This window comes from Trachemys scripta, chromosome 17, assembly GCF_013100865.1.
Source record: "Trachemys scripta elegans isolate TJP31775 chromosome 17, CAS_Tse_1.0, whole genome shotgun sequence".
Lineage (NCBI taxonomy): Eukaryota > Metazoa > Chordata > Testudines > Emydidae > Trachemys > Trachemys scripta.
In genome coordinates, this window is record NC_048314.1 from 22,281,503 (window position 1) to 22,307,128 (window position 25,626).

Genomic DNA, 25,626 nt, shown 5'->3' on the forward strand with positions numbered 1-25,626 from the left:
GCCCCACCCCTTCTCTAAGGTCCCGCCCCCACTCACTCCATCCCCCCCCCCACTTTGTTGCTCACTCTCCCTACCCTCACTCACTCGCTCGCTCATTTTCACTGTGCTGGCTCAGGGGGTTGGGGTGCAGGAGGGGGTGAGGGCTCTAACTGGGGGGGGTGGGCTCCAGGTTGGGGCCAGAAATGAGGAGTTCAGGGTGCAAGAGGGGGCTCCAGGCTGAGATAGGGGGTTGGGATGCAGGACGGGGTGAGGGCTCTGGCTGTGGGGCCAGGGATGAGGGGTTTGGAGTGCAGGAGGGGGTCCGGGCTGGGACTGGGGGTTGGGGTGTGTGGGGGGGTGAGGGCTCCAGCTGGGGGTGCAGGCTCTGTGGTGGGGCCAAGGATGAGAAGTTTGGGGTTCAAGAGGGAGCTCCGGATTTGGGGGGCTGAGGGTTGGGGCACAGCCTTACCTTGGGTGGCTCCCAGGCAGCAGTGCAACAGGGCTAAGGCAGGCTCCTTGCCTGTCCTGGCTCCCCCTGGAAGCGGCCAGCAGCAGGTCCAGATCCTAGGCAAGCGGGGGGTGGGCCATGAGACTCCGCGTGCTGCTCTCATCCACAGGCACCGCCCCCAGCTCCCATTGGCCACGGTTTCTGGCCAATGGGAGTGCAGAGCCGGTGCTCGGGGCAGAGGCAGCGCGTGGAGCCCTGTGGACCCCGTCCTCCACCTAGGAGCCGGACCTGCTGGCCACTTCCAGGGTGCAGCGCGGTGCCAGGACAGTTAGGGACTAGCCTGTCTTAGATCCTCAGCACCGCCAACCGGACTCGTAACAGCCTGGTTAGCGGTGCTGATCAGCGCCACCAGGATCCCTTTTCAACTGGGCGTTCCGGTCACAAACCAGACACCGGGCAACCCTACCCAGCGGGCCCAGCTCCCTTTCTGCCCGTCACGTACACTACACCACAGGGTGTAGTTGACACTTACTTTCTATGTATCCGTGCAGGGTTACCATCCTGGCCCTCTCAGGGCTGCTAAAGGGAGAGTAGTGGATGTCATCAGAGAGCGACGAAGGGATCCGGGACTGGGGGGCTCCAGAAGGCGGCACCGTGTGCTGAGGCGTGTGCTTTTTATGGCGCGCTCTGCAGTTTTGAAACCAAACCTGCGACGCCAACAGAAACCAAACCATTTGGGTCAAGCGAGATCAGAACTGAGATTTGATCGATCACAGAGAGAATTGGGACTTCCTTAGACTCCTTTGCATTGGGAGATCTTCCTACCACCCCACTGTGCTGGCCTCGATGGCTTTATTTTTATATGTTAGAGCAGAAGTTTCAACTCCATGAAGCACGACCATCAGGGCTCTTTGGCTGCATTTTTACTATTCATTTGCCTTGGCTAATAAAATGACACAATCCAGCTTTAATGCAACGATGAACCTGTTGGGCCGGATGCAGGAATCGGTGGGGGAAATTCCTTGGCCTGTGTTATACAGGAGGTCAGACTAGATAATCATAAAAGGTCTTCTCTGGCCTTAAAATCTAGCCGTTTTTAATGGAGTGCTATCAACTGTTATCTTGGTCTTTCAGTGCTCAGAACCAAGCTCAGTGGAAGCACTCGGTAGCAATATTGTAACATCTTGGGAAGTTCCCCTTCTATGTTCCTGACCAGGACTTTGGAACAATCAAATAAAAAGACCTTCCCCTTTGCCAAGGATCCGGGGAGGGATAGCTCAGTGGTTTGAGCATTAGCCTGCTAAACCCAGGGTTGTGAGTTCAATCCTTGAGGGGGCCATTTGGGGATTTGTCCTGCTTTGAGCAGGGGGTTGGACTAGATGACCTCCTGAGGTCCCTTCCAACCCTGAGAGTCTATGATTCTATGATCCCGGGTTTCACACCAGTGCATGCTGAGACTGGATTTGTCTTCACTACAGAGGGAACGTGGGTGACTGGCACAAAAATCTGAGCCCCCAGGTTAGCCGAGCCCTGCCTGAGTTTAGTGTCCTCACTGGCACTGCATTCACCTGTGTATGTCACTAGAACTTCTGGGACATATCCCAGGGTCCTTTGTGCTGCAGCCACTCCATGAATCCTCCCCCGTGAGGCGGGGAAAAACGGGTCTTCTTGTGGGAAGGCTTTGGAGGACTATCAATCCTTGAGTGCTTCACTGCAAAGCAAGTGGGTTACCATTGGGACTCAGGCGCTAGGTCTGTGTGTGGGTGGGGCGTTAGGAACAATGCCTGGGTTAACTCTGCAGTGGAAACAGACCCATACTGGACAGCCGGGCAGTACAGACCTGTTCAATGAAGCCAAATGGTGTGTATCTCATTGCTTGGATTAAAGGAATACCCAGTAACCGATGGCTGTAGTTAGGATGCGGAATCCTGCTTTTCCTGCTAGAGTAAGATGCACAGGAATGGCCATTTTTAAAAAAGTGCTAAAGTATGGATTTTATTTCTTGCTTTTAAATTTTTTTCAGAGGTAGGTCAGAGTACAAATGTTCCATGACTTCGAGAAACCCTCTCTCTTTGGTGGAGAACATGGATACTGGATCTCAGAGAAGGAAACAGCCATAAGTGTTTCACACAGGATTATACCTGACAAATTGTTTCCTGATGAAAGGTCCTTTTTTAGAAAAAAAAAATCCTCACATGGAATCGCCCAATGTGTAGTCCACTTGGTCTTGGTCTTATTAAAGAGCCTTATAACTGAGGTTTGAGCTGGATTTCGTCCTACTAGATATTTACATTTGCCTTTGGCCGAGCAAACATGGATGAAAGTTGCAGGTTTGTTTTAGACTTTCAGATCTCAAAGTGCTTTACAAAGGATGCCAATGCAATTATCCCCAGTTTACAGATGGGGAAACTGAATCAGAGAGAGGAAGTGACTTGCTCAAGGTCACCCACCAGGCCAGTAGCACAGCCAGGAACAGAATCAAGCCCCTGTGCGCTATGCACTGGGCAGCATTTCTATCTTACTCTCGATCGATATTATCTTCACCGCCTTGTTGAACAATATACACAACACACCCTTCACTGTGATGGCTTTTGCAATTTCCTTAGGTATTTTCTTCATGGCTGTTGAAGTCCCTGACACATTTAAAAACCTCACCCTTAATGTTTTCCAGTGTTTCACTTGGGCTGCTCCTTGCTATCATTCTATTGAATTAAATTCATTGAACAGCTAAAGTTTCTTTGTATTGAGGAGTGTTTGTTCTTGGGGAAGGGTGCTCGGTTGTCTGGACTGATTTTCAATGACAAGGTAAAGTGGTTGGAGACAGTATTAAAAGCAGCTTTTTTCCCCCTTTAATGTATTTGCATTGGCTTGGAGTTAGATTTCTTTGATTACACAAATTTGAAAAGAAAAAAGAAAAGAAGGGAAGGGGGGGGGAAGAGTGGAAAATGGAAAAAAACAAAACCAGTGCTGGTATAATGCATGGACTCTGCAATCAAACACATGCACCTGGGAACGGGCACTTGCTAGATCCAGCTAATCCAGCATGGCAGTTCCCAGCAGTGACTCAGTGATGGTCACTCCTACCAGTCAGAAGAAGAGAGTGGCGATTTAGACTAGTGATTCCAATGAATCTCAATGTGGCAAAATCCCCAGTACAGCATGGCAGTAAGTGACACTGCAAGGCATCAGAATAGCAGAGCTTCTCCCCTGACTCTTACCTGAATGACTCTCCTACTAAGTCCGGTCATATCTGCCAGTTTCTGAAGGGTCTGTGCATCTGGGTTGTTATCCTGAGCAAATTGTGCCTGCATGACCTAGGGCAGATGGACACAGGGAGAACAATCACCTTGACTCTCATCCAGCAATGTAACCCCCCTCCAGGCAGAACCCCACGCCCAGGCCACTTTACCTGCAGCTGCTCCGCGGTGAAGGACGTCCGCGCTCTCTTTGCTGGCTTGGGTTGGCTGTCTTGCTCAGACGGGACCGCTCCTTCTAGCGTGATCCCGTTGCCTACAAGGAGAGGGAACAGTTCTGAGCACACATCGCTATGGTTTGAGGCTTAGTCTTTGTTTGCACACGTGGTTCCTGTATACGGTGGAATGCCAATTAAAGCCTGCTCATGGGAACCCAGAACCAGTCATCTAAGGGAAGGAGATTTTCTTGTACAGCCAGAGCAGAATTAACCCCCTCCCCATATGATTGTCTGGGGAGGTCACTGAAAACAGGAGCTTGCCCAGTAAGGGAGAGTTCTGTGTTGACGGGATTTGGGCTACTAGTTATTTTAGGTTATGAAAAGTGACTCAAACCCCCGGGACCTGACCCGGTGCCCCATTATTCAAGCCAACTCCCATTGCAGAGAATAGGAGTTTGGCCTGACTGCAGGATCAGGCCCCGACCTCAATCCACAGCCCAAGCTGGGGAATTCAGGAGAGGCGGGTGGGAAAGAGAAAGCACCAGGGCTGGAGCAGTCACTTCACCTCTAGATCTGCCCCAAGCAACGCAGACCCTGCAGCCCAGCTTCGTGGGTTCCCTGGCATACCAGGGATGTGCACTTCCTGCCCGCTCCCACGTCCCCCACACTGGGTTGTGGCTCCCCTGCAAGGCCTCACAAGGGGACAGGATTCGCCCCCGGGGGCGTTTAAAATGTGCAGAAGTCACGTGCATGTAAAGCTAAGTCCTGCATTAGCTACTGATCCTGGCTGGCAATTAGCACAAGCACCAGCTGCAATCTCCAGCCAGGGGGAGACATTTCCCTTCCAACAACTGCAGACAGAATTCCTCAAAAGGAAACAAAGTTCTGTGGTTCAAACAGGTCTCGAAGCAGCATCCTGCACAGGGGCCGTTAGCAATGCACGCCCTCTCCTCACACAGGAGTGAAGAATTGCTGTCTAACATCTCTCGGAAACGTGGCTCTATTGCTAAACACCTGCCAGGGCTGTGGTCCCCACCATACAGACGGGGATGGAGGGCACAGAGCCACGAAGGTACTTGCCCAAGGTCACTCCCACGCTGTGGAGGAGGAGGGAACTGAACCTCAGTCCCCTAAGAACATAAGAACAGCCATTCTGGGTCAGACCAATGATCCGTCTAGCCCAGTATCCGGTCTTCCGACAAGGGCCAATGCCAGATGCCCCAGAGGGAATGAACAGAGCAGGGAAATAATCCTGTTGTCCAGCCCCAGCATGTGGCAGTCAGAGGCTTAAGGACACCCCGAGCATGGGGTTGTGTCGCTGACCATCTCGGCTAATAGCCATTGATAGATCTATCCTCCATGAACTTCCCTAGTTCATTTTTGAACCCGGTTATACTTTCGGCCTTCACAACAGCCCCTGGCAATGAGTTCCACAGGTTGTGTGAAGAAATACTTGCTTATTTTTGTTTTAAAGCTGCTGCCTATTAATTTTATCAGGTGACTCCCTGGTTCTTGTGTTATATGCAGGGGTAAATAACGCTTCCTGTTTCACTTTCTCCACACTGCCCATGATTTTATAGACCTCTGTCATATCCTGTCACGTAGTCAGCCGACAACATCAACGCTGGCGCTAAATAGTTTGAATAACTCCTACACCAGCTTTGTATGGGCTGGCAAGGTCCTAACAGAGCAACAGCACTTAGCATTGACAATCTCAACTCGGCACGGAGCAGGCATCTTTGCACCGTCTCCCCTGGCCCCAGATACAGGTATGATTTATATAAGGCTAGTGCCTAGGAACCCCAATCAGGATCCGTTGTGCTAGGTGCTGTACAAACGCAATGTAAAAGGCAGTTCCTGCCCTAAAGAGACCCCAGTCTGATTAAGATGCAGCACAAGTAGGTGTATCAGGTGGGGAACAGGAACAGGGACAAGCATTTAGCTACCATACCAGACGGTATCAGTAGGCACAGCAGAATTAGGTCTCTCCCTTCTGAAACTCTTGACTCTGAGCACTGAATCCAGGCCCCACTGAAGTCATTCAGGGATTAACCTGGGCTGGCCCCAGACGTTTTGCTTCCTTGCGGTACCTATAGCAACTGTTCCCGCCTGGCCCAGGTAATGGCACTTTACCTCTGGGATAAACTATGGGGGATTCAAATCCAGAACCAAGCCTCAAACGCATGCTCAGTGGTGACCCTGCAGTGCCGTACTCGAGAAGTGCTGCCTGACTACAGCTGCTGTCCTTCAGATGAGACGCTCCAGCAAGGGCCATTCCGCTCCTCCCGCTGACTGTCCAGCAGGACGATAAAGGTCTCATGGCTCTTTCTGAAAGAGGACAAACCCTGCATGCTGGGCAACATCCCCTCCATCAGGGAGCAGGTTCTAGTACTCCTGGCTGTTGCTTAAGGTAGAACTGTTACCCCACTGCAGTTATATCCACTGTCAGTATCTACTGTAACTTTTGAGTTTGCAAAGTCCTTTGGAATCACTTTGCTTTAGAAAACCTAGTTCTGCTCTATTGATTAAGGTGGGACCCACCGCAGCAAGAAGGCTCATTGGGGAGAAAAAAAAGTTGGGATCAGACAAGCCTCTTTGTTAGCTCTCCTGGAAACCTGAACATTGTTAACGAGTTAAGCGAGTGCCGAGAAACGCTTGGGGCGTGTCTCGTGAAGGAGATGTGGCTTTACTGACAGGTAGCCAAGTCCTCAGCTACACAGCAGAGGAGTCCCTGTTTGGGGTCTCTCAGGGTGAAATTCCCCGGCATAAAGCTTAAACACCACTCAAGTCCCACTAAGCATAAAGGGGGGTGGGGGTGGAGGAAGTTCACCCTGCCAGCATGTAGGAATCACACCATCCATTACCCCTGCCCTGCACTAGCTCTCTGGTTAAAACTAGTCGTTTCTGTGGCCTTATCTCTGCCACGTAAGTAGCTTGAGGGGGGTCTTTCCAGCTACTTCTGCCCCCCAAATCCTCCTCCCACCAGAGGAACGTTAGCCCCTCAATCCTGGAGCCTGGATCTAGGACTCCTACAAATGAGCAGTGAATAAGACCTGTGGTGTAGGGCATCTGGGTTCCCTGTCCTCCCCGGCCATTGCGGGCTGCTTCCCTGTGGTGTATTTCCCAGGACATATGCAGCTAAACCACTGCAATGGGGAAAACAGGCGAGGAAAAGGATATTGTGCATTTGATTCATGTGCGTTCAGCCCAAATCAGTTTCCATCTGAAACGCAGAACCAGGCCGTGCCTTGCCGGCGCCCACCCGGACGCCCTGAAGAGCTTTAGGGAGCGGGGCTGGGGCGCATGGTCAGGTCAGGCCCCCTGGGAATATTAAAACCTTCATCTTCCACAAAGTCGTGGAAATGGCACCCACTCTAAGACCTGTTTCCACCGAGTGATTCCTGAGCGCAGGGCTCCCTCCAGGATCCCCGGGCACGCGAGGGCTGGCCACGCCCGGACTGGCTGGTGAAATGCTGGTGAGTACCCACTAAGGGTGGGGGCCTGAAGCAGGGCTCAGCAGCTCCCCCTTCCCTGCCCCAGGAGCTGTTTGCTTTGTAGGCTGCACCAGGCTGTGATTGTCTTGGCCCACACTGAAGGGCTCTCTCAGCCAGTTTGACTTGTTCCTGTAGGATGATGAATGGGATTCAGGCTTCAGCAACATCTGTTTATTTTTCTTATACATAAAACCTCATGTGCAGAAGAAATTGCTTTGTAATTACTGGGGGGGGAGGGGGAAATGTGTGGCCCTCTGCAATTCTCCAGACATTGCTCCTCTCCACACCCTTCCCATCCTCTCCTCAGAGCAGACCGTGCTCGGGAGGTGAGCTTTCAGAGGCAAGGTTTCCTTGTTTGGTTGTAGTGCAGGAAATGCTGGCCTTAAGGTGCAGAATCATGTGGCACAAGCACTCCACCCAGCTGCCACTGGACTTCCTCCTGCTGCTTGCCCTGCACGGCTGGTGTGGTCTCCACCCTGTGCCTAAGCAGCAGGAGAGAGACACAGCATCTCAACTGGGGAAGCTCCAACCACTCCAACAGAGCAATGCCCACTTACACTAGCCAGAGCGCCGACCCACTCCCACCAGCTGGGGGTCTGGCTCACAACATTCACTAGCCGCACGTCAGGACAAGTCCTAGCAGCAATACACCCGCATCGTTCAGAGCAGCACTGGACCCCAGGCATCGGTCTGCCATATGGACGGACGTCCAGCAAACAAGCATCCCAGAGTCAGGACCCTCCCAGGCTGATTTGACATTTTGTTTTCATCTCGTTGCTTAAACCTTGTAAACACACTCTGATTATTTGCATGTCATTTTGGATAATCGTTTCCACATGCAGCCGAGGATGGTGCATCACATTTACGTCCCTCAACAGCACATCCGCCCGAGTTAAACACACCCCGGCCTCCCCAGCAAACCAACAATACTTAGCACTTGGGCAGAGCTTTCATCTGCAGAGAGCTCGGATGTTAATTAGAGGGTAATAAATGGCAGGGGAAGGCACTGAGGACAAGACTAGCTCCCCCATGTGAAATTCTCTTATTTAACTTCTCTTCCCCCCTCCCCCTTCCTCCTCAGCCTCGTCTGTGCTCCAAGAGTTTGGTGGAAAGATACGAGAGTCCATGATCTAGGCAAGAAACAAGCACCCTGTGATCTCTCCTGATCACTCCTATTCCAGTCTAGTAACGATCCTTGCGCGCAGCTCTCCCACAGTCGCTCTGTTAGCATTAGTCCTTTGGCCTCCTACCTAACTGCAGCCCACAGAATAGCCTTCGTTTCTGCTGCTCTGGGCGGGCCCCAAGGTTCTGCCCAGGCCAGGAGAAACCGTCACCCTAGGAGAAAGTTGCGCTTCATTCAAAACCGCTATAGCACAATGCAGTCTGGATCCCGTGACTGAGCTAAATGAATCGGCTTTGATAAGCCGGTGAGAACTCCAACACCATCCCTCAGAAAAACAGGCCAGCTGCATGAGGTGACATGTGGAAACAGGAGCACGGGTAGGCCGTGATTCCCGACTCATCCACCTGCACTGTCCCGTGGGAAGGGTTCCTCCCAAAAGGGTCTATTAAACCTTTACCTATGCAGACAAACCCAAGTGCGTCTCTCCGTCTCAGTACAGAGATAGCAGCCAAGGCTGGAGGAGACCTACCAGACTGAGCCAGCACAGGACCCAGCAGACATGACACCCGGAGCCAGATCCTCTACTGGAGTCAGTCTCCACTGAAGTGGTGGGCCGGCTGCTCTGCCCTGTGAGACTGACCAACTTGCTTTCACAGCCAGGTTTGATCACAACCATCTGTGTCCAGGGGCACTTGACACCCTGGAAGGGCTCAGGCAGGGTTTTGAAAGCCTTCACATGCCTCCTTGCACCCGACAGCACCTCCTCTGAGCCATTCGTATGGGAATAATGTTCTGTCAGCCTCATGGCAGGGGTTTAGCTTCAAACGAGCATTTAGACCACAAAGCAATTCCTGCACCCTGCCGATTCCTGGGACCACTCCTTCTCCCCTTTCAGAAGGCCATCTTCATAGGTATAGGTCTTCTCCAGTGAGAATTTCGCTGGCAGCACAATGACTCTGCAGGCGTCTACACCTCACTCCATACGAGCAGTCAAATAACAAAAGCAAACATCCAGCATGCACCAGGCCCCATCTCAGTTTGCAGGGACAGACACTCCGCTCTCATGCTGGGACAAGAGGAGACGGCAGTCCCAGATTCAGCGTCAGGGGAGGCAGTTGTTGGGATTGGCCATGGCTCCCTGGGGGCACTAGGGCCCTGGTAGAGATGCTGCCACTGGTGCAGCTGACCCCCTGCCGTTCGTCTTGACTAAAGATAAATCCCTTGTAATGGCACGAGCACTCGTTCACCTCCACCCATTCTACTGGCCAGGGACACCGCGAGGCTCACGTTTCGGGCCTCACATCTAGCTAGCTTTCCCAGGGCATTTCCGCCTGCCTTTCTGCATCCAGGCCATTGCGTTACACATGGCTTCTGTCTGACCTTGGCTGTGAGAATATTCCTGGCTTATCTGTGATAACTGCAATGTGTAGCACCACCTGAAGACAATGCTGTGGGCAATTCTCCCCAGCCATCTGAGCGGGACGGTGTTCTTTGTCTCGCTGTATAAATGCTCACTATTATATGTCCGCGTTTTCTCCCATAGCTGCATTATCGCCTAACCCTGGATATGCCACATAGATCCAGAATGTCCGAGACTGGGTTTTTCGCACATGTAATGTACGTATCTGTCAGCCGTGCACCAGCAAACCACAGCTCAGCCTCTTTCACTCTGAAATGCCCAGCCATGGAACAGTGCATCAGCTCTTATTGAGTTGGGCAGCTGAGGAAAAAAGCAGGACAGTGCGAGGATCTCTCTGGCGTTGTGAGCTCGCGGCCTCTCCAAAGCAGCTTAGATGACTTAATCAACACTAGGTTTAATGGCAGTAACTGTAAAATTGCTAAAGGTTCAGGGACACACAGTGTCCCTGCACCTGACACGCGGCCAGCTTCAGCAACAAAGCTCACGCCCACGGCGCACAATGCAGCATCTCACAAGACTTGCTGACGTCAAGGTGAACTCACCAGGGGCCCAAATCCTAAAGCTGAACTTCGTCAGACTCCAAACATCCCAAGTCACCCACCGACCATCTGTGCTTCATGCACGAGAGCTAGGAACGGTGCTCCAACAATCCAGCATTTCAACCCTTGGGCCTTTCATTTGATTCCCCACATCCTTCATGCCTAACATCACCATTCCCACGAGAGCCTCTTCCACCCCAGCCCCCGGCATCTCACAGGCCAGCTGCCTTGTTCATTTCCAGCAGCGAGTTCTTATTGTATTTTATTGGTATATAAAATATAAACACCAGCACTCTCCAGCCCTGAGTGCAGTTCAGCCCCCCACTGCCCTGTCTGTGATTAGCTCGGCCATTCGGGTTCTCTCTGTGGCCATTTGAATGTTGCCACTCAGGAAGAGGGAGCTGGAATTAGTTCAAGGGGAAGGGAGCTGCTCCGTTTTGCATTTGACCTCTGCTGCTCCCTGAGAGGTGTGGGGCTTGATTGAGAAACCAGATCCTTGCTGTCTCGCTCTCCAATTGTGCTTACAGTAAGGGGAAGGCCAGTGTGCAGCCCAGCACAACTGGGAAGTGGCGGGATCCATGGGAGGGCAGGGCCGGGCCAGTGGAAAATGAGGGGAATGTTTGGTCTGCCTGCCAGGTTTCCCACCTTCTAGATTTATGACTCATGGACTCAGAATCCCTACTGCTTCCTGCCCCGCATGCTACAACGGGAGACCAGCAAACCCAAGCAACAACGCATCCAATCAAAGCCAAGACTGGGGCCTCCATTTCCTCGAGAGAGAACTAGCGGTGCCCAGGCCCTCCCATGCGTTTGGGGGCAGCAGGGACGAGAGAATGACAGTACCACCCCTTCCCCCGGCCTAGCGCTACCGCGAGCTCTTGGCCAGATCAGGCCCCTCGAGGCTCTTCCAGGACCTCAGTCATCACTTTGGATCCTGCGGGGATCCTGGTAGCCTAGCAGCTCTGGGGAAACGTCTGCCTCGGGTCTCCTCTAGGAGGGCCAGGGAGGAGGAGAATAAAAGGCTTGTTTTGTTCCCAGGAGGCACCTACACAGATAGAGCCACAGGGCAGTTGGGAAAAGCGGCACCAGCGTGAGGCTCCGAGGCAGGAAAAGAGGCAGCGGACAGCATGGGACGGCTGTTAGCGGGTGCGGAGGGGGGCACTTCTCACCAGGGGCAGCAGCTGCATGGAGCTCAGTGCTGCCGGCAGTACAGAGACTAGCAAGGCTAGTGGGAACCAAATAGTTTTGGCCACACCACCCCAGTGGGAGGTTTAACCCTTTGGAGAATGTGGGCACGTCCCTGCAGTATCTGGAAAACACCAGGGCTCTAAATCAAAGGCTCAAACTCTGCCCTGGGGCACGCACAGACCCCTGTCCACTCTGGACGCATCTGAGGGGAGAATTTCACCCACAAAGAACTTGCCCACCAGGGATGATGAGGTTGGTGTTTGCTGCCATCTGGACTGCCCAGCCTTCTAGGTAAGCATCGTCCAGTCGGGGGGGCTGGAACAATTTGTACAGTGGGGGCGCTGAGAGCCATTGAACCAAACTGCAAACCCTGTATATGATGGAAACCACTTCAAGCCAGGGGGTCCAGCAGCACCCCCAGCTCCCAGGGGGTCCAGCAGCGGGCTGTTTGAACTGGCCCTAGCACCAATGCACAAAGAGACGGGCTAGCACTATGGCTTAGTTACCTAGTAAAGGAACAGGAGGGGAAGGTGGGGAAAATCCGCTTATTCGGCCATTCTACTAACATGGAGGGTGACATTCTCAGGAGAGCGCGGTGCCAGCGAGTATCCCGGAGGGTCTGCATACCATTTTCAGCTGCTCGCTTGAGGTTCTCTATCATTGTGTCATAGTGAATCCGGCACAGCACTTTCTCTTCCACCAGGCCAAACTCCTCGCCAGTAGACAGCTGCCTTTTACAGGAGAAGCAGGCAAAGCAGGCAAGATGGTAGGCATTGCCGCGGGCTCTCCTTACCCAGTCGCTGGCATAGATCTGCCTGCCGCAGCGAGCACACTTTGTACCAAATCGACTGGAAAAAAAAAAGACACACAGAGAGAAAAGGTGAGAACGAAGACAGGCTACTGCACCGTGATTGTCATTCATCCGTACCAGTGCTACACGCCGCACAGACACAGCGTCCGAGACAGTCCTTCCCTCAGAGAGCCCCTGCTCTAAACAAACCAGACAAAGGGTGGGAGAGGAAAGCGATGCCCAGCGAGGCCAGCTGACTTGCACACAGGAGGTTAGCGGCATGGCTCTTGACTTCTGGTCACGGTCTTACCGCCTCCCATAATTCTTGTGAAGGGATGGCTCTAAATACAGGCCAGCCTCACCCAGACTGGAGTGAGCACCACTTACCTAGTTGTATTCAGTGTCATTGTCACCGTAACAGTCCCAGGACATTAGAGAGACAATGTTGGGGAGAGAATATCTGTTATTGGACCAACTTCTGTGCGGGAGAGAGACAAGCCTTCGAGCTTACCCAGGTCAGAAGAAGAGCTCTGTGTAGCTTGAAGGCTTGTCTCTCTCCCCCACAGAAGTTGGTCCAATAACAGATATTCCCTTCCTCACATTGTCTCACCACTGACCTAAACCTTATCGCCGGCTCAGCACTGTGCCACTGGAGTGCCCAGATGTCACGGGCAACACAGTAAGAAAACCTTGAGCTAAGAACAGTTCATGCTGCATTAAGCCAACCAACCAAAGCAGAGATCCAGAAGTTAGATTTGGTTTGGGGTCCCACAACCATTAGTGGAGATGCGAGAACCCCACCTGTATTAATCTGTTAAGAATTAACGAGAAATCTCAACCCCCTCCCGAAGGAGACGGGGTCCAGGCCAGAAATCTACCATGGACACTGGCCATCTCAGCTGAGAGGCCAGGGATGGGCCATGGAGACTCAATTCTCCCCTCTACCCACCCATCAGTGTTTAGGTGCACTGCCAGAGTGGGGCAGCATTTATGGTACTACCTGGGCCACCCCTGTTCTGGGTCCTTTATTCCCCCAGGCTGCCAAGTCAACACGTTTCACCATGTTCACTGCAAAGAACCTGAGAAGCACATCAGAAGCTAGAGAAGGTGGAATGTCAGAGGCACTGAGAGCCCTGTCCCGTGGGATTGAGTAGGACAAGTGCATCTGGCATTCAGAATAGGCTGTACCACCAGCTGGGGGCAGGGGATTCCCAACGCACTTGGAGTTGGCCTGACTCTGCTCTCATTGAAATCAATGGGAGTAAAGCAGAGTGTTTTGGAAAACACCTTCCCTCCCACGGTCAAATGCTGACCCTGTGGAAGTCACGGGGCGTTGCCCATGGCTCCAGTTGATGTCACCCATCCTGCACACTGTCACACAGGGCTCTGTCGAGAGTCAGTCTCAGGAAACACTTAGAATTATTAGATCCAAACAGTTTAGTGAGATTTAGAAAGTTCCAGCCCTGTGAAAGCCAAGCAAAAGGGCCAGGCACGGTAGTGACCTCAGTAGGTTTCTTGGGGCCAGCGATTCAGAGGCAGAATCATAGAACTGGAAGAGACCTCGAGAGGTCATCTAGTCCAGTCCCCTGCACTCATGGCAGGACTAAGTATATCTAGACCATCCCATTGTCTAACCTGCTCTTTAAAATCCCCGATGATGGAGATTCCACAACCTCCCTAGGCAATTTATTCCAGTGCTTAACCACCCTGACAGTTAGGAAGTTTTTCCTAATGTCCAACCTAAACTGCCCTTGCTGAAATTTAAGCCCATTGCTTCTTGTCCTGTCCTCAGAGGTTGAGAAGAACAATTTTTCTCAGAAGGAGAAATAGCATTAAAAGGTCTGATCCAAAGCCCACTGAAATCAACTGAAAGATCCACCCCTGGTTTTGGATAAGAGCTGTAACGCCCGTCTGTGGCAATTGCCTAATGGATGATAAATTCATAAACAAGTGGTTGAGGTAACGTGGTTCAATGAATCATCTTTCAAGTCTGTGGGCTTTTTATTTTGGTCTTGGTCAATGTAACATTAAGATGGGAAATGTGGAAAGCTGGTCAAAAAATAATTGACAAAACTTTTTTTCCTTCAAAACAACTGAAATGTTTCAAAAAAATGTATCCATTTTGGTGAAAATTTCCTTGGGGAGGTTTCCCAGGTCCAAGATGGAATTCCTGTGGAGGGGAGTGGGGAGAAAGAGAGCCCAGAATAGTCATATTGCCTAGTGGTCATGACACTCATCTGGGGTGTGGGAGACTTGAACCTGGTCTCCCACGTCCTGATTGAGTGCTCCAATTACTGGCTCTTCTGGAGTCTGTCTCTCTTGAAAAACTTCAGAAGGTCTGCACTGAAACAACATTTTGAAATCTCAAATATTGTAGCTACATTGAATTATTGTTTTCCAGCCAGCCCTAGAAATTTGTTAGAGGCGTTTTCCCCGTTCCAGTGAACTGGACCATGTTATTTTCAAATATTATGTACATCATTTGTTTTGTTTTTTTAAATGTATAAATAAAAGTCTTTTCACTGATAGAGGAAGAAAGTCGGTTGATTAATTTATGCCAAAAATGTCATTTCATGTTATGTCCTTGAAAAGGCAACAAAAGTTCCCAAAGCGCCCTGTGTTCTGCGCTGTACATCTAGGACTATTCTTAGGTTTATGCAGAACCCAGAATGTCCATAATGCCCGATTCTTGCAAGTCTCTGTTGTTTGTAAAGGGTTCTATAGTTTACAAGAGAGAATCAATGTGAAATCCTTAACATACAAATGTCCCATTCACCTCCCCAGAGAATGGGAGCCTTTTGGGGGACCATTAAATCCAGCTCAGTGAAGTCTAGTTTGCATTTTCCTTGTGATTTTTTTTTCTTTTAAATGTACATTTATTGTTCTTTAACAAAGTAAAAAAAAAACCAACAACAACCCAGCAGCAAAGAAGCAATGGAACAGACCATTTTCTTTTCTTTGTGACAACAGAGTTAATGTCAGTCCTGAAATTATTCTAATATCAGATAATGTTTCCTTCACATGCAGTCTAGAGATATTATTGGGGTGAGATTTGATGCCTTTGTCTAAAGCATCAGCAGGAGACAAAGGATACAAGACAGATGGGCCATCTAAATCCCTGTATTATAACCCCAGTGGCAATCTGGGATCAGATGAACTGCTTGTGTGTTCTGGTTTTGCTGTTCCCATTTTTCAATATTTAAATGTGGCAGGTTGGCCATGACCGAGCCCAGCCAACCTCTTTTGCCACTGGTCTACCAGCTAGAAAGGCCAAGAAGGTACAGAATACAGTGCTTCATGTGTATGTCAATTCAGTCTCTTACGTCTGCATAGCTCAAACTTCCTTTCAGTTTTGTTCAACACTCTGAAAGCATCGGCTCAGCGTGCAGTGGCCATCAAGAAAGCAAACAGAATGTCAGGAATGATTAGGAAAGGGACAGATAATAAACCAGAAAATATCATGCCACCTTGAAAATAGTGTGCAGGTCTGGTCACCCCATCTCAAAAGAGATATATTAGAATTGGAAAAAGTACAGAGAAGGGCAACAAAAAATGATTGGGGGTATGGAACAGCTTCCACATGAGGAGAGATTAAAAAGATGGATACTGTTCATTTTAGAAAAGAGATGACAAGGTGGGATATGATAGCAGTCTCTAAAACCATGAATGCTGTGGCAAAAGTGAATAGGGAAGTGTTATTTACCCATTCAAATAACAAAAGAACCACGGGTCACCCGATGAAATTAATAGGCAGCAGGTTTAAAACAAACATAAGGAAATATTTTTTCACACAACGCACAACCTGTGAAACTCATTGCCAGGGGATGTTGTGAAGGCCAAAGGTATAACAGGGTTCAAAAACAAATTAGATAAGTTCATGGAGGATAGATCCATCAATGGTTATTAGCAAGATGGTCAGGGATCCAACCTCACATTTTGGGTGTCCCTAAGCCTCTGACTGTCAGAGGCCGAGTCTGGACAACAGGGGATGGATCACTCAAAATTCATAGATTCTAGGACTGGAAGGGACCTCGAGAGGTCATCGAGTCCAGTCCCCTGCCCGCATGGCAGGACCAAATACTCTCTAGACCATCCCTGATAGACATTTATCTAACCTACTCTTAAATATCTCCAGAGATGGAGATTCCACAACCTCCCTATGCAATTTATTCCAGTGTTTAACCACCCTGACAGGAACTTTTTCCTAATGTCCAACCTGGACCTCCCTTGCTGCAGTTTAAGCCCATTGTTTCTGGTTCTATCCTTAGAGGCTAAGGGGAACAAGTTTTCTCCCTCCTCCTTATGACACCCTTTTAGATACCTGAAAACTGCTATCATGTCTCCTCTCAGTCTTCTCTTTTCCAAACTAAACAATTGCCCTGTTCTGTTCATTCTCTCTGAAGCACTTGGCACTGTCCAAAGTTGGAAGACAGGATACTGGTCTACATTGACCATTGGTCTGACCCAGTATGTCACTCTTATGTTCTTAATCTGAGAATTTTTTTATTACTGGATCAATTTTAATTCCCAAAGATTTTTGAAAAACAAAAACCATAAGACACTTGCAAATCCTTCATGTTTCCAGACTCATCTTATGGCTCAAAGCAATTTCAACCATTCCAGCCATACGATATAAACCAACTGTTAATTTAACTACAAACCCCACAGAGCTACCCCAGACTCACCACTCCTCACCTGAGCATTGCAAAACTAACCCTGCCTAAGCAACCTTCCACACTCTGTGCCACCTAGCACATTGTTTCCAAGTATTCTAATGGCCCACATGCTCATCTCACTCCCTGGAGCGACTCCACCCACTTCAACAGAGTTCGTTCCAATTTATACCAGCATTAGTAAAAGGAGACGCAGGCTCTCAGCGAACGAATCCTCGCAGAGCTAGTGTTGAGACACTGGTATAGTTAGATGGCAAAACTGGCATCTATTCAAATGATTAATTACACAACTATATGGGAGGAATAAAAATGTCTGAATTTCTGAGTCTGACCATAGCTGACCAGGAAAAAAAAACAAAAAAACAAAAAGTAGGCTGCAAAGGGAGGACATTTTTGCACTGAAGTTACACAGAGATCTAGCTAATGTACTTCAGATGGGAACATTGTAAACTGACTTCTTGCTAGTCAGTTTATATAAAAGCACAAACAAAAGAACTGTATTCATTTTTTTTTATTTAGAACTAAACATCATTCCTGCAACTTGGATTACTTGGAACAATGGGATATGTAAACAAGCTTACACACTGAACTGTAGAGAAATAAGGGGAAGGGTCAAGCTTAAGCCAATTAATAACACCCTGTAATGCCACAAGTTTTAGCACATCTCATCACACTTCTCCTCCAGAGCACTCAAAGCACTTCCTAAAGCCAGGAGAGTTTCACGACCCCATTTCACACATGGGAAACTGAGACAAGGGGTGCGAAAGGAACTTGCTCCAGGCCAGTGACAGAGCCTGAATTCCCTATGCATTGGGAGGCGCTGCCATTTGAAATTCAGGCAACTACCCAATCAGTGACCTCCCCTGCTCTGCCCAGCTGCTGAAGCTTAAAGACCACCTGGTGGAATGGTGCAACCCTGGGAAACTGCAGCTGAGAGAAGAAAATCTAAGGCTCACCCCTGCTCCCACTAAACTCAAGGAGAGTTTGCCACTGATTTCAGTAGCAACAAGATCGGGGCCGTCAGGCTTGTCCACGGATCTGCTGGCTTTTTCGGACCCCCGTCATAATTTAGGAGAGGTTTGACTGTGACATTCCTTTCTCACCACACCCCTGCTTCTCCCCATCCCACCTTCATACTAACTGGACAAAAGCAAACTTGATACTGGGTACAAACGTGGGGGGTCAGAAATGTCCAGTTGTTATTTACCCACCAGGCTCATGCAACCGTTCAGTGGTTTAATGCAGTCTGCAGGCCCAACCCTGTTCCCACCAAGACTGATGAGGTAGCATCCCTTGGTATGGTTTGTGAGCCCTCAGTGGTGCTCACTATGTTCTAGGTGTGTTTACAAGCCTGCCAGAGCTGCAGTGTGTACAGCTCATAGCCATGATTATTTGGAGCCCAGGCGTTCCCTCGCGTTATGTTTGTCATGTAAAGTGACAACAGACGGCAAAACTCCCAGGCACTTCAGTGGTGAGGGAACAGGGTCTGGAAGTTTAACTGAATTTTCCGTACTGGACTCCAGTGCTCCGCCAGGCACTCAGCTACTGGGGAGTAATGGGGACTGCTCAACAGATGGACAGACCCTCACACCTTCAAAGGGCTGGCTACTTACAGTCCCTTCTTCCCATGCACTTACGTCAAGGAGTGCCAAATTCATAGACCAGCATACCCCTCTGCAAAGGCCATGCAGCTACAGTTCTAAATCACATCAGAGCCTTAAAATACTGAGAGAGGGATGTTTACATCGTGCACCACAGCCCCAGTAAAAATCCCTAACCTTGGGGAAGCTGCATTCCTGGAACATTAATGGGAAAAATGATTTGGGTTTCTTTTGTCTGCTATTAGAAATCCAACACCCTTGGGAACTGAATGGCTCCGGAAATTAGTAATGGGATAGGAAGCCTTTCACCTCCAAGTCACCAGTCCTGGCTGTGGTCAGCAGTAACCAGAAATGACTGACGTTCGGTTGCCTAAGTGGAATGAGTTGGCAGTTTCAGTCTAGCTCCCAACAAACGGGCCCACACCACCCAGCACGTCCCCACGGGGCAGCCTCAGCAGGAAGGGGCAGGATGGAGTGAGCCGTGGAGGCCGCATTCCCCTCCTCCACCTTGAGCTGGGTCGCCTGAGAACAGGGCTGTCGCATGATGGCAGGAGGAGGGAGAGGAAAGTTGCACTGTCACTCTCTGTGCTGTACCTGGTCTGTGGATACCGGGCTGTGAGTCACACCAGCACCAAAGGGCGTGTGTGTGTGCGCGCATGTGAGAGAGAGAGACACACACACACACACAAAATAACCCCTTGCTGAGGCCAAATCACCAACTCTCACTCAGAGTGGATTGTAACAGCCAGCCCAACGGGCTGCTCTGGGAAATGCCAGCAGGCCTGTATCTCTGGTGCTGCGGCAGCCCCAAGGACAAGGTCCTGTCTGATCTTCTCTACCAGATCCTTGCCGAAACAGTGAAATGAAAATAAAATAGAACGAAATCCTCTGGGCATTGTCTTGTTACCGCCTGGGCTCTGGGAGAGCCAGAAAAGGGGACTTGGCTGTAATCTCTGCTCCAGGAACTTCCCGTCCAGCATGTACCGTAAGGCGGAGAATGCCAAGCATTATATAACTGCTGCTGCATGGGATTTGAGCCAGCCACTTGGAGAGGAGACAGGCAGCCATGGACATGCTATAAGAGGAGATAAAGATACAAAGCCGGACGCTTTCCCAGACAAAAGCTCATATTCTTCTGATTACAGGCTCAGTCCTGCATCTCCTCACCCCCCGCCATGTAGCAGCACTGGCTTTGATGGTCTCTTACTGTGCTCAAGAGCTGCCGAATTGGGTCCAGCAGCGCGTGGCTTGTGGCTGGCTGACCGACAGCTGCATGCACTCCATCACAGCTAACAGATGGACAGATTCCCAAAGCTCATCCTGCACTTTGCAAAGGTGGATGTAACATCTGGCAATGGAAAAGTGCAAACTCCACTAAGAACCTCCTTTTAGCAGCAGGCTCTCTGCACTCTGTTACACAACCCTGCCATGCTTTAAGATGCTGGCACCGTGCTCCTTGGGAAGGCAGGCTGGCACCTGCAGCAGGGCCTATCCAGCATCGCTGAGTGTGTATAAAATCCCAGCCAATGGACTCAGGCCCATGCCCAGGCATCATGCCCTCACAGAACAGAACATTCTGCTCAATGCTGTCAACGTCCTGAAGAATTAGCCCCCGGGTCACTAAATGCAATTAATTGACAAGACACAGGAAGAGGCAACGATTTTGCAGGGAAATGCGCCCAAGACAGCCTGTGCATTGCTCACAGCGAGGAAACGGGCGTCTTGCCGCATGTGTCCTCACCTAAGTGAGGAAAGGGGAGGCTGGGGGTGACCAGAACATGTCATCTGAACGTGATCTCTCTTTACTGTAACAGGGACGTCCCAGGAAGAAGAGAAGCTCTTGTCCCCTCTCTCGCTAGGTATTTACAGGTCACACTCACCAAAGTAGCTGCACTCTCTCCAAGTGTTTACACTGCACCTCTCACTGTTAGCCGAGGGCCTGCTTAGCTCTCTGCCTTTGGGCAAAAGGATGCATTTCTCTGCAGAGCTGGGAACTACCCGCTGGCATTTCTGCAGGTGCCTGTTTACCATTATTCCAACAGCGGGGCTGGCCACACAAAGGGCAGGCCAGGTTCAAATCAACGTGTGCAGTTGAAATGATACATTCAGCCTGTGGAAACCTGGGGGGGCGGGGAGCACGTCCTCCCACCCTAGCAAAAGGGAGCTGCATCCAGCCCGGAGCCAGAGACTGAGCGTGGCTAAACCAACAAGCAAACGGTTTGTATCTCCCTCTGCTTCGCTCCTATGGGAATTGCTTCTAGTTTGATTCCCCAGGCCATTGCTCATCTGCCTTGGCTTCAAAATAAATGCTTCACCTGGAGCAAATGAGGAGAATATTAAATGCAAAGCCCTGTGTTTAAAGGAGACATGCAATGGGGAGATCCTGCTGTCCTGAGCTCACACCCCCGTGCAGAGCAGTGTGCAATCTGACATGTCATCTCTGCACGGAGCCTCCCCGGGACAGGGCTGCCCACGGCCAGCTAAACTATTTTAAAGGGTGGCAAACACTGGGGTGCAAAATGGGGTTTAAATGTGCCAGCTGAGAGGTTTTACCACCACCACATAGTCTCCTACTCTAGAAAAACCCAGGCTAGATCACTAGCCCTCGTTTGGGTGGTAAAATAAGGTCAGGAAAAAAATAAACTATTGAAATGATTTTTTTAAAAAAGCTACTAATACAGTAATTTTGCTAAGTGAGACTATAGGAGGGGGTCAGACGCCCCAAACTCCCCAGAGTTACTGGTCAAACTGTAACAAAGAGATTTGCTGCAATTTCCCAGCAAGTCACCCAAAGCCTGGCTCTTGGCTCGGGAACGTTCACCCAAGCCAGAACAACAACAATTATTAATTATAATTTATTAAATTAATTCTATACAATATCTTTGTTGATGTTTCAGCTTTTGGGGGCACTAGTGCTCTTTGATTGGAAGAAGCGACTGCCAGTGGACACGCACACTGCACACAGGCACTGTGCCTATACACACTTTGCCTACACACACGAAGAGTCAAGAAATACAGTCTTAAAATACTAACCCCCTGGGAATCATTATTTGTGTGTTAAAACCTCCCCATCAACAGAAAACTCCTGTTTAATAAGGTAATTCTCGCCTCTGGTAAAAGATCGTAGATTATTATTTATCTGGCTGTTTCAAATAACCGTGGCGCTGACTATCCAAAGCTCTAGGCAACCTCACACACACTCACAATACAATTGACATCTCAGCAGCGTTAAAACGATTAATTCAGCAGGTGCTCAACCTCCTACAGAAACCCTGTTCCGCCCCTTCGTGGCGTACGAAGCCCTCGCCAACAGCCTGACAAACAGCCCGGGAGAACCGCACACTCAGGTCCTTCCCTTTCGTTTGCACCCCGGTTCCGGGCTGTTGGGCGCCTCGCACTCGGCGTGGGCAAAACCGGATCGGGTTTGATCACTTTCACTTCGGTCTTTTCAGTTTCTGGTTCTCGAGCCTGCGGCTAGTTGGGGTCAGAACGGTACCGGGAACTGGCTACAGAAATAGACGAGAACTTTGCCTTCCTTAATAAACCAAACCCAGAGCCAGAGCCATGCTAAAACCTCTCTCTGAATATTGCATTTCGTAAAGCCAGCAAACCTCTCGCTAGAGCTCGTGGAAACCGTTTGACTCAAAATTCGCAGTGTTTTCAATCGAAAACAATTGTATTGTGAACAAAATATTTTCTACCAAAATAGTCTGGTTCTTGTAAAAAAAAACCTGTTTTTTTGTTTGTTTGTGTTTTGTTTTTTGAGGGGTTTCAGCAACCGGAAACCAAACGTGTTCATTCAACATTTTAAAAACTTTTGGTTTTAAAAATTAAAAAACGTTTCCGTTTTCGGTCGCCAATAAACAGATGTTTTTAGTTTTCAACAAAATCCAACATTTGTCAAAGCTTTTTTTTTTTAAATGAAACTGACACTTTTACAACAAAAAATTACATTCGAAAAGCACCAGCCGGCTCCATCTTCCCCTCCCGCCTCCCGTTGTATTTATTGATTGTTACCAAGAGAACTAATCTACGTGCTTGGCCTGAATCGGGGTCCTGTTGATTTTCTTCTTTTTTTTAATAAAGGAAAAGGAGTTGGGAGTTGGGAGGATCCCTAATGACTCCCGAAGTGATGCCGGCTCGTCTGCTGGGCACCTGCTTGTGAACTAGCGTGTGATCACCAAAGTGCACCAGCTCGCACGCCCGTGCCAAAGCCCTGCTGAAAGCACCGCAGGGACACTGCAGAGTCCCCCAGAAACTCAAGTCTCGGAGCCACCGTCTAGCACATCAAACAAGCGGCGTTTTTTCCAGCCCCGGGACGCCAGGAATTGAATCTCCACCATTGCCCGTTTCCTCTTCGCTGAATTGTCATTTTAATCCCGCAAAGCCGGGAACTCTGCTCGCACCAGGACTGCCATTGACTTCCCACGGGATGAGAGCAGGGTCCACCCGCGCCTGGCCTGAGGCGAGGCGCGCACCCAGCCACGGCCTGAGAGAAGCGGAGTGAGCCAGGCCGGCTCTCAGCGCGGTGTGAACGGGCGCAGGAATCTGCAGCAAACGCCCGTGCGGCTCCCGCAGCGGGACTGCTCGGAGTGTAGACGCCTCATGCCCCTGGGCCGGGGTGACACGCCCGGGGCAGCTGCACTGGCACGAGGCATGTCCGACCAGGGGCCACATAAAAACGCGCCTCTTGTCAAGTCATTGGCGCGGGTATTCGCAATAGCAAACCCTGGCACCATGGAAGTCCCGGGGCGCGGCGCGGCTGGCCGGACACACGCGGGTGCTCCTGGGAGGGGCCGGGAAATGGGCTGTGTGTTGAAGGTGTTTCCCAACACCCGCCGTGACCTGCCCTGACCCGGCTAGACCTGGCGAGGGGCGCTGCCCGCTCTCGGCTGGGTCTAGCCAGGCTACCGAGAGCCGCCCCGCGACCAGCCCCGCAGGCGCCAACGCTGAACTCCAGCGGGACCCGCTTCTCCCCCAGGGAAGGGCCGCAGAGGTGCGGGGAGGGCTCCCCACAGTGCCCGGGGGGCCCGGCTCGGCCCTGACACGAGAAACCAGCCGGGCTGGCACATGCCCGGGCACCCAGCGGGAGTTCGGCCTGCCAATGGGGCCAAGATTTCCCCGTCTGCTGGGCCAGACCGGCGCAGGGGCTGCGCTTCGCGGCCTGGCAGCGGGTCGGAGCCGGGACCAGAGAGCAGCCGGGCGCGCTGAGAAGGGCTGATCCCAGGGGCAAGGCTGGGCCGTGTCCGGGGCGCTGTTCACGGAGCTCAGGTGCTGCGCCCGGCACGGCCGAGCTGGGTGCGGAGCGGCCGGGAGAGATGCGCAGCTTGATGGCCGGGGGGGGGGGTTGCTTTGTTGGGGTCACTCGACCTGGCTCTAATTGCTGCCACGTTTGCAGCTGGCCCGGGGATGTGCGGGGAGCAGCCGGGAAGTGCGCTCCAGCTCGACTCCCTGTCCACACTGCAAAGAATCCGGCGCAGGGAACCCAGCGCGGAGCAGCGGCCCTACACCGGGTCCGGGCATAGCCCCGCTGGGGACTTCCAGCGACCGGCCGGTGAAAGGCTTCGAACGGGCAGTCTATCGCCAGAGTCTGTCTACAGCCCGCCCTTCCCCCTCCCTGTGTATGGACACACCCGGGCAGAAGGGGCTCTGAGTGCCTCATCCACACACACACACACAATGGCACATAACACGCGGGTGTGTGGGGGTCTCTAGCACAAACATACACAGCACGTCTGCAGAACAAATGTGGCTGAGAAACACACCCACCACCGACTGAAATACAAATCTATGGGGAATCACCCGCCCCCAATTTTAATTATACAATTAATGTCTAAGTAGAGCGGTTGGGTGTGTGAAATAACATAGGCACGTTCACATTAAATCCAGGTAAGTGGCACACACCACACGCACTGAAACACGTTACACACGCGTGCTACACACGTACCAACAGGAATATTGATTCTCTCAATAGCGCCAGGTCCCGTCCCCCCACCCCGCAGACAGATACACACACACACACACACACACACACACAATTCGCTGTTAATCGTCTCCTCCTCGGGCCAACGAAGCGTGAGAGGAACCAACTTCCTGCCAAGCCCCAGACTGGGCGCGGGAACCAACTCAGCCAGGCAACCCGCGCAACGAACCGCCCTGGGCCCGGGGCTGGGCTGGCACCAACCCGCTCCCCGGCTCGCCCGGGTTTTTCTTCTGCCCAGCGAGGCCCCCAGGGATCCTCTGAACGCGCCTTGGCCGGAGGCAAGAGCCGGCCCCACACGCCACAGCCCCTCTCCCATGGCGCGGCGGCCGCGCAGCAAAGGGGGCTTGGCAGTTTGCACAAAACCCATCGCTCCTCTCCCGGGGCCCCACTGCCCCAACCACCCGCCTCCCCAAAGCGAGCCAAGGTGCGGAAGTACATTTCCCCCCGCTGGCTAACCCGCGAACCAGAGCAAAGGGGCTGGGAGCGCAGGGCCTGGCCCCGGACCGGGGACTCGGGTCGGATTGCCGCTACACCGCGAAGCTGCGAGACGGCAGGTTTGCGCGCTTTATTCAAAGCAATGACAACAGTGAGTGTAGCTCCGCTGTTCGCAGGTGACTGTGCAAACAGCCCCGTGACTCACTCCCCCGGCCACAAAGAGCCCAGCTTTCGCAGGGCCAGCAGGCAGAAAAACCAACCGCGCCCTATCGCTGAAGGGGGAAAGTAAGCGAAGCATTCACACCGCACGGTGACCGGGGCAGGCGGAAAGGGAGTGACTGCGGCGTCACCTGAGAAGTGGCTTGTTTAGTCACCCCCTTTTCACCATGGCACCCAAACCGCCAAACAATCAAACAACAACATCCGGGCACCAGCATGAGATTTGCCCGCAATTTGCACTGTCCCGTCTGCTTCCCTGTTACTTCCTCGCCCCTTTGTCTGTCTGGTCTACTCGCACTGTCAACTCTTCAGGACCGAAATT

General features: G+C 51.3%; 1 protein-coding gene across 2 annotated transcripts in view; it reads right to left on the bottom strand.

The window, feature by feature from the left end:
• The window catches only part of LHX6 (LIM homeobox 6), a 41,194-nt gene that overhangs the window by 6,383 nt on the left and 9,185 nt on the right, over positions 1-25,626 (bottom strand). For both annotated transcript variants that reach the window (XM_034793865.1, XM_034793864.1), the window contains exons 5-8: positions 12,231-12,451; positions 3,837-3,937; positions 3,646-3,741; positions 960-1,134 (exon numbers count right to left, since the gene is read on the bottom strand). In XM_034793865.1, the coding sequence (XP_034649756.1) occupies positions 960-1,134; positions 3,646-3,741; positions 3,837-3,937; positions 12,231-12,451 (593 nt within the window). The remainder of the gene's footprint in view (positions 1-959; positions 1,135-3,645; positions 3,742-3,836; positions 3,938-12,230; positions 12,452-25,626) is intronic.